Source organism: Formica exsecta, unplaced genomic scaffold (genome assembly GCF_003651465.1).
Source record: "Formica exsecta isolate Colony F162 unplaced genomic scaffold, ASM365146v1 scaffold475, whole genome shotgun sequence".
In the NCBI taxonomy this organism is placed as follows: domain Eukaryota; kingdom Metazoa; phylum Arthropoda; class Insecta; order Hymenoptera; family Formicidae; genus Formica; species Formica exsecta.
The window spans coordinates 772,167-785,911 of record NW_021851988.1 but is presented as its reverse complement, the minus strand read 5'-3'; the positions used below and the strand labels follow the sequence as shown (position 1 = coordinate 785,911).

Here is a 13,745-nt window from a genome sequence, read left to right as displayed (position 1 = left end):
CTTCCGGTCGCGGATTCATGGTCGTCGAGTCCGAAACGAGCACGGATGATTCGGTGGTCGATGGACCTTGCATCGCTTTAAAGTAGTTCCAGAAAAGCTGACTGTAACTGATCGTCGTCGGTTGATCATCAACTTGACGAAACGAAGCCGTCGCGGTCGGAGCGACGTAACGCCAGGTCGTTTGGTCGACGGAATACGTTCGCGAATTCAAGGGATTCGTTAAAAAACCATAGGAATTTGCGAGTATTTTATTATCAGTCAAACTTGTTTCGTCAGATGAAATCGCGGTTGTCTCGTAAGTCTCACGATAGAGATTCTTTTTCTTTTGCCGTTGTAGCCTGGGCGATTGCTTCGTTTCTTTATTTACAGTATCGTCTTTTTTGTTCCACAATTTAGATTTTCTCTCCTTTATCTTATCGGTTTTGTTCTCTTCATTTTTTAAATCATTTTCACCGTGAGAATCTTCTGATTCCGCATCATCAACTTTGATGTCATTGCGAAGCTTTGATTCCTGCTCGTTTTGATAGTTCTTCGAGCTCCTCTCGGTCTCTTCAGCATCCTCTTCGATGTCTTTTTCCAGCTTCCAAATGCCATTTTCAGCAACGAGTTTAGAATCTATTTCGGACCCCTCCCAAATGTTTCTGTCATATCCTGTCAGATTATTTTCGTCATTCGAGGTCTTTCCGTTCTCTTTAAAATGATAATCTTGATAATCCTCCTCGTACTCCTTGAATTCATCAGGCACCAGGTTCTTATCCTCCTTTTTCTTTTTTTTATTACTCGAAGAATTAAGTTTATTATTCTTTTGATCGTGAAGTTTACGCGCGAATCCTTCGTGAAAATCGGCATCCCGAACATGCCCTGCATGATCATACGCCGAATCCTCGTATCCCTCCTCGGTGTAGACGGTGTTGATCTTTGAATTGGTAACGACCTCCCTTAATCGGGGTGCGTTACGCTTCTCTTCGTCGGTTTTCGCGCTTTTGATCGCCTCTCGCAGTGGCAATCTCTTCACGGTATGAATTCCACGAACTTGAGCGTGCAACTTCGTCGGCACAAAGTCCAAGGGGATGTTTTTTTCCGGTGGTGGCTTTGCCCAAACTCCCGGAGCGACATACTTGGGTCGAGTGGACACGTTTCTCGCCTCTTCGTGTTCCGAATATGGTATCGCGTGGTCCGGAGACTCCTCAGAATCATCGTCTTTTTCGCTGTAATCTTCTTGACGATGAGACGGTCTCACGTGTCGATTCAGGTTATTCGTTTCTGCGGAATCGAGTATTTCTTCTGTTTGAATACTTGTTGAAACCGATAAATCGGTTGTAAAATCTTGATAGATCGGTGTCGTGGTGTTCAAAAGCAACGATACGTCATCGGTGAATCGATCGCTGCCGATAGATCTGATCGTGGTAAATGTGTAGAGATTCTGACTCGATGATACGGGATGAATGCTGACAGTTGTTAGAAGAATAGCGATGATTAGATTACAAACTTTTCGTTCTTGATCCATTCTTCTTGATTGTTCTTCGCTTCATAGCATTATGAGAAAATATCGTTCGATGTATAGCTAATGACCAATAAATCGTGAAAGTTTTACTTATATACACTCGTCGATAAACGGATTATTTTATTCACAATTATTGAATGAAATATTAATATTGGAATATTGAATATTAATATTTAAATACATATCACAAATTTATCGCAAACTTAATATATTTTATATATCAATCATAATTAATTTTTAATTTACAATCGATCAAAATAGCACTGATTAAATATTAAATTTACTGGATGCTTCTAATAAAACAGTACAAATTTTTCACACTTTGAAAGAAAAAGACACTATTATGTTATTCAATTTCTGGAATCGCGTGTATTTCCAGAATGACAGATAACGTTTATAAATTTATGTTAGTCGCGCGACAAGAGAGAGAAATTCACGCCGTCTACGTGATTTCTAATCATCTTTGATCGAGGTCTTTCGTCAAACTAACCGGTGGTACGGGTCGCGTGATCTAATTTATATTTTCCAGCTATCTAAAAGACGAGGTAAGGGAGAAAAACGTCTAGAGACCCCTGCTCCGCGAAGCGTGCAGATTCGATCGTTCAACGATTCTGTCACTCTCGATTGGATTCGTTCGCCGGGCCGTTTCACCCAAGACGCCTCTCTTCACCGGCTCGCGTATTAAAAAAACTTCGATATACGGTCTCGGTACCCTAATTACGTCGTACTCGTATCCCTAATTGGGATGCGAGCCTCGTAAAAGACGCGCGGAAGGAGGAGTGCGTCATTAATCAGACGAGATACGCCGTTATATCGGCGCAAAGCAGAGAGAACGCCTAACGAGAGAGGTACGATAGAGACGTAGAAAAGGAAGACGAGAGATCCAACATGGAAATATCTAGCAAGGCGAGTGCAAAGCATAGCGCGATTTATTTCGTTCAGTCAGCTGAATCGTTCGTTTCGCCGGCTGCGCTCCTGCGTCTTTCCGCGTTGATCCGCGAAGCGTATCGCTCGAGATCCGAGACTTTCTTCGCTCTGACGAATCTGCCGAGAGGACTATCATAAAATAGAATTTCCATTTCCAGAGCAGCCTAAATAGACATGTAAATTTTCTTAAGTATATAAAAATCATGCTACTCTATACTTGACAAAGATGAAATAAAGTACCAAATTATTTGATATCAGAAAGTAAATTTTTTCTCATCATTTTTTTGGCAATTAGTTTATTTTCTTATTTTATATTTTATATTCTAAATATAATCTCTTAATAAAAAAAGAATATATACTATTTTTTTGGAAATTACGTACCTTTTTCAATTGTTATAATATGGCATTTCATTTTCAAATCGCAATACATTAATTGTGAATAAAAATTGTGCACATTGTTCAAAATATAATTTAAAATATATATCAGAAAAATAACAAATTTTTGTAATACAAAAAATTATGTAATATGATAATATATAAGGACAAACAATTTTACTTATATAAATTTCAGTTGCCGGTAATGACTGGTAAAAGTTGAACTATGATAGCAATAAGACAGATTCGACTCTTTCGCGTTTCTACTTTGTGTGAATTTAATGCATATCTTCGAGCAACGTGTTTGCAAAACATACAATAGTGAGAAAAGATTTAGCTTTCTCCATTTTCCCCGATGCAAAGACAGTCAGACTACATTTCCTCTTGGTTTCGCATAAAATAAAAATCCCAATATCTGCGATTTGTTGCGAATCGTTGGTCACTTACCCTAGCACAAAAAAAAGCTGCACGGGAAGGAAGAAGTTTTTGACTTCCAAAATGTGAAACTGTATTCACAGATCGCTGATCCTAATAAATTGCAGCAAGTAAATTGTGATCATGCATATTTTACGGTATCAACGATTGGCATTGCTTGTATTACAAATAAAATTTCGAACGCTTTCTCTTGCCGGCTATAGTGAAGTGTAGTATAATTGAATCAAGCCTACGTCAAACAATGAAATAGATATGTTGAGACAGAAAAACAATCTAAGAATACTTTATTGGTGATATAAAAAACGAACATCATAAACCTTAAATATAATTTATAAATAATTCATAGAGATAACGACTAATAAATATCAGGTCGAGACGAATCTGTTAAAGAAAAAAAAATTTTTTCATTGCATCTGCCCATTGTGGCCATAATACTCCACCGAACGAAAATTTACGTACATAATACGTCCTCTACCCTAATTCCTTTTTTTCTTGCTATATAAGGAATTGTTCGAGAAAATACGTCATAAAAATTTATCATTGCCTATCAAACGATTTAACGATAAAAAGAAATTAATTAGAGATACAATATCTATTTAGAGTTTTATACTAAGTACCCTACAAAATAAAGTCTGTTTATAGCCAAAATTTTTTACGCGGCATCTTATATTTTAAATATTTAACTAAGTGTGTTTCACACTTTCTTTTTTCCTCTTATTTAAATTTTCTAAATTCAGAATAATCTCAAAGGTACATAGTTGACCTATAGATATCCCATATTGCAGAGAGCATCGTGTATTACATATCCCTCTAACTCTAACAAATAATACTCTCTCACGATCGCGTAGAGATTAGCGTAAGAAATACGAACGTCGCGAAATACGTGATTTGGAATCTTCATTAAAGTAGGATGTCAGGTACTCCGAAGGAAGAACACTAGGATCTAAGATATCATCGGCTTCCACGCGCTATTGTCGCTTTGAATTGTCGCTGGCTGGACGGTGAGTTGCGGCTCCGCGGATTGCAGCATGGAAGCTTCCGGTTTAAAAAAGTCTATGATAGGGTGATAATTATAGTTGATTCTCCTATGCGGTTCGTGATATTCTTCGTCGAAGCCTCCGTTCTGCAGCCTCGACGTGGCATCCACGTCTTGATCGTACGGTTGACTGTATCTACAAAGGAAAATTTATCGTAATACTTGCGTGAAGAATTCTAATATTTAACAATCACGAGCAAAGCTATTTATTTATATATAATTTTAATATGGCAGAAAACTACCGTATTGTTTAATCTTAAAGAAAATTAATATAATATTGAATAACAAATTGTATATCCTTGAAGCTTGTCCGATTTCAAGTATTTGATTAAATAGCTACTTAATTAAATAGATCTTTATATTCACACAGGAAGACGTTTAATAAATTAATTTTATATATTGTACATATATAAGAAAAAGAGATATATTAATTCAAATTTTTATAATTAATTGTAAATCCTAAAAAAATTGATTTTTTCTATCAATTTAGATATCATAATATCTAACAAATTAATCAAAAAACAAAGAAGAACACATGTACATAATTTTTTATTATAATAATAAATGGAAAAATGATAAAAATGCTGCGTTATTTACCGGTTGATAGCCGAACTGTTACGGGAAGATTCCATGTAATCCTCGTGAGAGGTGGACTCTCGTCTGAAGGGCGGTCTATTAGGTCGATTGGTTCTGATTTTAGTCAGCGGACCCTTGTAACCGGGTGCTCGCGTGTTGGGCGCGTGCTGCTGCGGTAATTTATCGTACGGCCTCGGGATCGACGAGGGCTTCTTCGGTCTGTTTCTGTTCGGAATAGTGAAGGTAGGCCTGCTCGTCACGCTGACGTCCAGCACCGGCTTTTTATTGCTGGACACTGAAAAAAAATCACGCGCGTTCACCGACAAGATCGTTCGAAGGATGGACGATGACAAATAATTTCGAAAAAAAGTACCGTGATTGGAGTCGTAACTAGAGGTGGAAGTATATTTACTGATGTGATTGAGATTGTTCTGAAAATCGTCTTTGGGATCATTAACCGTCACGAAGTCCGCACCCGGGAACGTCTCCTTAGTCTTTGTCGGGGGATCCGTCTGATGCGGCGGAAAGATCTCAGAGTAGCCGTGTACATGGCAGCTGCAGCAAGTCGGAACTTTGAATATATCCATGTGCAATCCCAATTTTTGATCCCAAGTCAATAGTCTGTGATAGTTGTAAATTTGTACGCAGGAAGACCGGTAGTTTTCGGAGATGAACGAGCAGCTCGAATGTGGATTACTGTGATAAGAGATGTTAAATTTTATTGAAATTTAATTACTTAATGGTATTTAGAAAATAGGAGAGCTCATAATCTTAGAAATAAAATATTAGTAAAAAGTATTATATTTTTTCTTTAATAATATATATTTATCGTTATAAGAAGATATGTTAACTTTAACGTTTTATTATTTTTGAGCTCTCTTTTTATTGCGTATCATATTTTGCGTAAGCCAGTGTCTTATAATTGGCAGATATTTCGTGATCCTGATCAGATATACTTCATTTAACTGCTTAAAATGAAATCATTACGTAAATTGATAATTAATGCCCAAATAAATTACCTTTCTTTCCTTAATACGTAACGTTACCATACTTACGAGCACTTTTCCAGTCGTATCGTCTGGGTGTGTTCGCCTGTATTTATTATATACTTCCAGACTCCGGAAGCAGCTCTCGCCAATTGGGGGCGAGCATACTTGACAGTCGACGGGCAGGTGAAACCCTCCTCCACGTTGTCAAAGGGATTGTCGGATCTTCTGAGGCCAAAAATAAATAATAAAAATAAATTCCATCATGCAAATTATTAAAAAAAGATAGATGTAATGTGATTAAATATTTTCTTTAAATTCATTTTATTTATAAATAAATTTTATTGAAATATAAGATGCGCAGAAATATAACTTTCAGATATTTTAGGAAAAAGAGAAGAAAAGAAATATCTTTATTATTTACCTTTTAATCTCATTGCTCTCGTATCTATTCTCATATTTATTCTCCAAAGGTAAAGGACTCGGTAATTTTTCCTCCGCGCTTCCGTAATCTTGCGCCTTATAGTCGGTCAACAATGCCGCTACCATTTCCTTATTGGATCTCAAACTCCTCATAATCGCCTCGCTAGAAAGTTAAGGCCCCTATTAACGGTTTTTCGCGGAAACAAACAGTAGCTACATTTTCTCCAATGCAGAAACATTTTTTTTTTTTACACGCATTTGCTTTTTATTCGAAAAGCTGGAAGTGATGCTCCAGAGAGTTATGAAACTTAGGGAAATTTAACAGAGGCAAAATAGTATCGCAATTGGATGTATCCTTTACAAACAAATTAATTATTGCAAATTATATATATTTGTAAAAAGAGCGATATATATAATTCAAAAAAAAAATTAAAAAATAATTACCAAAAAAAATATTTTTATATTAATTTTGCTGTCTAAATTCTATTAATTTAATTTTGCTTAATCTTTATTTATCTCTAAAATTCGATCACCTTTATTTTAATCATCTCGAGAAAGAGATACGCGGAAAGTGAAAACTCCGCGGGCTCGCCAATTAAGACGGCCCGAGAGATTTTAATCTCGCCCGTATGCAAATTGCCGCGTAACAATGTTCATCATTAATTCAATGCCGAAACGAAAGTTCGGGGACTCACTGCGGATAATCGTTGGCCTCGAGACACACCGTCTTCGTGAAGAAAGTGCATTCGTTTTCCGTGGGCCTTCTCTTCGGGTCGTTCGGACGTTTAGACGGCCGCATGATGGGCGGCCTTGATTGACCTGTAAATCGAATAAATCTGTCTCGACTGATATATACTTTTATCCGGCGCAATTCACGATTATTGTTGATTATCGCGGAAAACTGACCTGTGTAAACATTCCTTCTGTTTGGAGGAGATGGTCTCGGTGGCCGCAATGGTGTGATGTACACGGGCCGTCGTCGCTCTTGCGGCCTTATTAATCGCAATTCTTGAGCCTGTAATTTGAAAGAATTCAGAAAAATTCTCAAAAAAATATTGCTTTTACAAAATATTGTTTTTACAAAAATTTTCTCAAAAACTTAATATATCGATTTTATTCCGATACAGGAAATTTCCTTGTAATTCATGAAGTTAAAATTTCCTTTTCTTAAAGTTAAAGCAGAACAAATATTGTCTAGAATTTTAATTATTGTATATTTATTAATTGTGATCATGTGTACGCGATTTTACGCAAAATTTATAATCACCGTTTAATGTGTGAATTTTTATTATATTCTTCGTAATTATCAGCGTCCACAAGTATTGTCTGTGCGCGCTGACCTTAATGATCGTTTACATATACTTAAGAAGAACATTGTCTAAACACACCGAGTGTATTTTACATCCTGCATTAACAGTATGTTTTATTATCGATTTGAAATTACATCTATAACATCTTCTTATATTCGCCTATCATTGCCGAGTCCACTTGCGATTAGGCTCGTCAAAATGTTGCTGCTTATCTATGCGTCCACGCACGTGAGATAAATCTATATCCGCCTATATCCGTTCAAGTCACTCGCTAATTAATGTCCAGAATGGAAAGTCGTTCTCTCTCGAGCGATATATCTGATACGGCGTATAGTAGCCGCGACGCCATTCACGAGATTCACGAGATGGTCCTTGCGACGCTTCGTCGCAATAAAATATGTCGAACGCGTGTGAAAGTATTCGCATAAAAGGTGCCGTTTAAAATGCCGGCGCTACAAGTGAAACCGATGCTATTCGTTCTAAATCCGAGAATGCTATAATCTTAACTGCGGTCCAGGATAATGCACGATGCAATTTTTAAATTGATAATTGCAAATAAGAATGTCAGATGCATCGAATCTGTGTAATAAACATAATCAACGATTTTTCTATTAAATTTATGTGACCAATGCAAATGTGGATGTCAACTTTATAGTTTAGAAATCGCCGTATAAATCTGAAATATTTATTACAGGCTTCATGTATAAAATTCAATCTTTACAAAAAGTCGCGCCGCATGAGAAACTCGTATCTCTGCCAGGGAAAATATACATATATATTATAATTAACCGACGATATAAATCTCGTTGAAATTTACGATGAGTGGACACGTCAAACTCGACTTTCTACCGTTCGCTCATCGATGGTAGAAAAAGGTCGGGACGCGAGATAGATCATTTATGCGCCAACGTGCGCCGCATAAATTTGCGTTATTTTTTACTTGCACATTTCAACTCACCTCCGGTAAAGTTTCAGGCATCTCGTCCTCCTCCTCCTCGTTGCTTTCCTCGGAGTCGGAATCGTCGGATATGATCTTCGCTATATCCATGCTGATCGGCAGCATCAATTCTCTGCTCGCGTTTTCTCGTCGATTCCCATCACCTAGGAGGGATTGTGCCTTTTCGAGTGGCGGAAATGTGGTATCGTTCTTGGATATTTTCGTGGAAATTATCGTTGCCATTGCCAACTTTTGCGGCGGAGACATGCTACGCATTATCGGTATTACTTCGCCAATTTGTTCGCGCTTCTCCGGTCTCTTCATCGCCTATAGAAAAAGAACCAAGTATTATTTTCATAAAATTAATGAAAATATATATTCCGGAAATAACATATTTTTTTACTAATATTTTTTTACTTAGCATGGATAATTCAATGTACAAATATTGTTAATATTTAAATTAATATTTATCTATAAACAACATAACTATTTATTTGTGTATGTACACACTTCTGTTTTAAATAAATAACATTTCACGAAAAAAAAAGAATTAAGAAACAACAAGTAAATAGATGTCAATTGACTAGAAATGTATAGTTAATTCGAAAGTTAATCGAATCGAATGGAAATATGTTTACTCACGGATGCTACTACTTCTCGTACTTTGTTTGTTCTGTTTTTGCCGTCCTCGTCGACCAGCTTCAGTAACGTCGATATCTTCTCCTGAGCTTTCTCGCCATCGTTGACGTCGATATTGTCAGCATCCTTTTCGGCATGGATCGGGGACAGTAGCACGACTGTCTAGAGAATGAAACAAACAATCGCACATGTCGCGTATTGTGGTACATAATTTTTATATTTGTTGTCAATATCATCATATGGACAAGCGAATTGAATGTTGTTAAGCATTAGCACAGCGTAATAGAATTAAATGATGCATTACATCATTAGCTGTCTAATCAATTACTAGAAATTAAAAAAAGAATTTAATACTTGGGTCAGATTAACCGATTAAGCAGAGTTATTTAATTAATTAATTAATGTGTTGTGTCTTTAAATATTGCCAGCGAGCTGTAATTAACTGTGGCGAAGATTTGCTTGATGCAAGATATGCGGGATATAAATAGACAAATTTTCATAATGTTAATTATTAATATGTTAATTAACTTCCGATACCGCTAATTAGTGGACGTCGTGCGTAAGATTTAATGCAATGCGAGTGAAAACGGCGCGTGCGGTTGAGCGAAGGGACAATAAAATGCAACTTCCGCGGAGTAACAATCGTAACGAGCGTGCAAAGCCACTGCACATAGTTGAGAATAAATCGCAAGAAAGCGTAAATTACGTTACACGCATCTCCTCTTGTTTGCCAAGAGCGTGGACCCGATTATCGCGTAGGAGATCTTCCTTTACGAGGAGGAAGCTCGTCCGGAGAAACGTCGGCATTTATGTTCGTTGCACCGGAAATGGAATGATTGTAATGCGACCTTACAGGGGCTTGTGTTGCAAGTTTATGCAATCGTTAAAAAAAAAAACAGATCCTTAAAATCTCGTTGCAAAATCATTATACGGATTTAATCTCAGTATATGAACGATATTTCACTTAATAACTTAAATATATAATTTGTGTATGATGTTTTTGCAGAGAGAGACTTGAATTTAGTGAAAGTAAAAAAATGGCCGTAAGTTTTTTTAATTATTCTTGATAGTCAACAACCTGTAATTGAACAACTTGATAAGCGTTCTCCGATTTAATTATTTTAACTAAGCAAAATAATTATTATGAATGATGTATAATCATATTGAAAGCCAGTCTTCAATATGGAAAATTAAATTTATGTTCATATTTAATGAATGGAGCCAACATATTATACTTATTACTTACAAAATCTCTTACAAATCTCAATATCCTTATAATTAATACTTATAAATTTTTTTATGTGTCTTAATTTTTTATGGAACAAACCGTTCCAGCAGAAATACGAGGATATCTCTTATAAATCTTATAATAAAAGCAACTAGTTTCGCTAAAATATAATCAAGTTCAAAACAGCAAATGCATGCACGCACGCATATGAGAGTGCATTGACCACAACGCATCACATGCAGCTTTAATCCTCATAGAGATAAATTATCAATTATTAAAAACATATTTCTTTAATTTCACGCAACAAAAATTACTCGAACATACTTACATTTTTACAAGCTTATAAAAATTATAATTAAATATTACAGTGAAAAAACAGAAAGGAAATATAAGTTTGGAGAGATCGAGAATAAAATCGATAATAATCTTTTAATTTCAATTTTTATCAAAAAAAGATTGAAATATTTTCTGCGTTTATTAATTAAAAACAAAACTAGCTGATTATAAAAATATAAATATAAAAATGCATTTTTACAATAGACGTTACTTGATTCCCTTGTAGGGTTAAAGTCCTAAATTATTCGCAGTTTTTCGAATGACGTAACGGCCCAATAATTATCGAGCGGAGCAGACGATTTCACTGGTATTCAACGGATTCTTCGACAGACTGAACGAAATCGCGTGACTACATTCGAGCATTCCGTGATGTATATTCCGGGTCGGATACTTCGCGTTGATAAAAAAAAAAGAGCCTTTCGCGAATTCCCGCGCGAGAGCGAACTCGGTATTCCAGCACGTGTACAGGACATTTATTACTTTTCCTCATTCCAGCGGATCAAGGTCGCAGTAAAGGTTGTTCCACTTTGAACCGCGCAAACTGATGCAGGAAGCATCATGAAAACTGAGATAATTAAGAATTCCGTCTATTTAACTCTAACAATAAAATTAAAAGAAACTTTGTATGTGAAAAAACACTCTTTAAAAAAATTAATATCGAATAAAATTATTTCCTACAGAAATAAATAATAGTAACACATTAAAATTTGCGCCTTCAATAACTGGCGCGAAAATCGCACTATGTGTTTTCTTCTATCATTCTTTTTCCAATATTTTTTGTGCGATAAAAGATAAGAGCGTGAAAAGCGTTAGAGCTTTATAATTTAACAGCAGTTGAAAAATTAAAAAGTTAAAATGGCAATTAGAGATTTCTATTATATTTAATCGACTGCAACACAAATCATACTAATTATCGAAACAAAAATTATTCTTACCAGCAACACCCAGCATGACCGTCCTATCCTCATTCTAACAAATTACTAAGACTCATCAACAACTCCAATATCAATCGATCTATCACGAATCCCACTGTCACTACCACTGCAAATTTTTCAACACTATTATAAAAAACAATATCACTAAAATGATGATTTCCGCTTTAACCGGAACAATTATCTTCTGATTCACGAACGGCACGTGTTGGCGAAGGGTTGTTTGAAGCTCCCTTAAAGGATCTTTATTCCGGAGGATTCTCTCGGTACCGATGCTTGTTCGCCAAATCCATCTACAGCCGATCTGCTCTTCGAACTGGCGCGAAACGTCAGTTCTCCCGTAATGGTAGGAGACGAGAAGAGCCTCCCCACGTGGTCCACGTGGGGATAATATAGAAACGCAGAGTCTCCCCCTCGTGCAGCCGTGACCGAGAAAACCGGACCGCCGTCAGGTTGGTGGATAAGCGTGTCGTATCGGAGAGAAGGAAGAAGTCGGCCACAAGTCGAGCTCCTTCTCTTCGTTCGACTCTCCGCGAGAGAGTCACGTCTTTACTCTCGGTCAACAAACTACACGCAGCATCGCACGCTTGTACTACGGTATACAAGGTGCTCGAAGTTCATCATACTTTCTTCGTGTTCTTAGTTATATCTTTTCGTCGATTTAAATATGTTTTCTAAAAAATATCCTGTCTTTAAATTTTTCATTTAAATATTGATTATGGGAAAATTGGAAACTGTAAAAAATACTGCGTTTTATTTAAATTAATTAAGAGGCTCGTATAGGCGAAAGAAAATGAGAAGAACATACGATACACCTTGTATACTGTAGTTGTACTAATGTTCGGTTAACAGATGATATATCAACAGACTATTCTTTCTACAATTCCGGATCTAGTACTTTTGATGTGACACTCTATTGTCCCGAGAAAGTTTTTCCTTGCCATTGATCATCGCGATTTTTTTTTCTCGCGTGCGTAAAGCAGGTGACTCTACAGATCTATAGAATGCCGACAATCTCTATGTAATGATAGAAAGCCGAGATTTTTCTCCTTAAATATCGAACAATCGTTTCTTTCTTAACGAAAATTATAAGCAAAAATTAAAAAAAAATATTTGATTAGAAAATTTATTGGAATATTTAATCAATAAAAAATAATTACGTTAAAAACATAAATACTTTTACTTATTATTCTGAGGCTATTGTCATGCATGAGTCAATTTGAGATTTACGTGAAAACACGTAAGTTTTTATCATAATAAAATTACAGTTGACCAGCTGCAATTTAAATATTCGCATCGGTTTTGCTGTATCGAGGAAAAAAATTAATCGACATGTGCGGTACAGTGGGTTAACCGACGAGTTATTTTCTCTATGATTGCCACTTTATGTCTCTTACTTTCAATAATGCGATTAACAGTATAGGATTGTTTAGAGAAAGTCACCCAATTTCATATGAAGTATTCTCCATATAATAGCATATTGATCATTGTACTCGATCGCTCTCGACATAATTCATAGTAACAGCTTATAAAAATGATTTTCAGAAAATATATGTATGGCATGTGTGTGCATGCGTGCGTAGTGCATGCGTGCGTACATATATGTGTGTTGACAGAACATGTACTAATTTAAGACTCTTTTACGTTAACTATACCGTTTACAAAATTGACAGCTCGGCAATTTAGATTTGAATTAACTTCTTAAAAATGTAGTTCAAGCGATTTAAAAGTATCGAATCTATAAAATCAAGACAATCTTATTTAATATATATAATTCATATAAGAAAAATGTCAAATAATTAATTCAAAATTTCAAATATACCATTTAAAGGGAAATATCGGTTATTAAAAATAAAAAACAAGTTAGCTTTTTTGAAGAGTATCTTATAAAAGAATGCATTGCATAATATCACACACCTTTATTACACTAAAAACATCATGCAATTTCAGACTGCAATCGCAAACTTTCTCACCTTAGATTAACTCATCTGAGATTGCTTGGAAAGTGCACTAAACACAATAATATCTATGTAATATCTGTGCAAAAATAACGGCGAAAGTGTTACTCTGCATATATAGTGCTCATTTTGAAAGATCGAAA

General features: G+C 35.8%; 1 protein-coding gene and 1 pseudogene across 3 annotated transcripts; both read right to left on the bottom strand.

Moving 5' to 3' along the window:
• Positions 1–258: 258 nt before the first annotated feature.
• On the bottom strand, positions 259–1,507 carry LOC115241320 (annotated as a pseudogene).
• Positions 1,508–3,179: 1,672 nt separating this feature from the next.
• LOC115241324 (neurotrophin 1) lies at positions 3,180–12,028 on the bottom strand. Of its 3 annotated transcripts, XM_029817027.1 has the most exons (10): positions 11,648–12,028; positions 9,152–9,310; positions 8,531–8,836; positions 7,169–7,277; positions 6,958–7,081; positions 6,264–6,425; positions 5,909–6,067; positions 5,227–5,549; positions 4,875–5,148; positions 3,180–4,413 (listed from the first exon to the last, which is right to left on the bottom strand). In XM_029817027.1, the coding sequence occupies exons 1-10, from the start codon at positions 11,678–11,680 to the stop codon at positions 4,185–4,187; spliced, it is 1,878 nt and encodes a 625-aa protein (XP_029672887.1). In that variant the 5' UTR covers positions 11,681–12,028; the 3' UTR covers positions 3,180–4,184. The 3 variants fall into 3 exon arrangements, with proteins under 3 accessions (XP_029672887.1, XP_029672885.1, XP_029672886.1); XM_029817025.1 differs by having other exon boundaries at positions 4,875–5,549; XM_029817026.1 differs by having other exon boundaries at positions 4,875–5,549; positions 9,173–9,310.
• Positions 12,029–13,745: the final 1,717 nt, after the last annotated feature.

What these genes read in the sequence shown, in the direction of transcription:
- LOC115241324 (XM_029817025.1), bottom strand. Translation starts at nt 11,680, where the DNA reads ATGAGGATAGGACGGTCATGCTGGGTGTTGCTG. An exon ending in TGCCTGAAACTTTACCGGAG is followed by an intron (nt 7,278 to 8,530) that starts GTGAGTTGAAAT and finishes TTCAAATTACAG; the next exon opens with GCTCAAGAATTGCGATTAAT. An exon ending in GAGAGCAATGAGATTAAAAG is followed by an intron (nt 6,068 to 6,263) that starts GTAAATAATAAA and finishes TTTTGGCCTCAG; the next exon opens with AAGATCCGACAATCCCTTTG.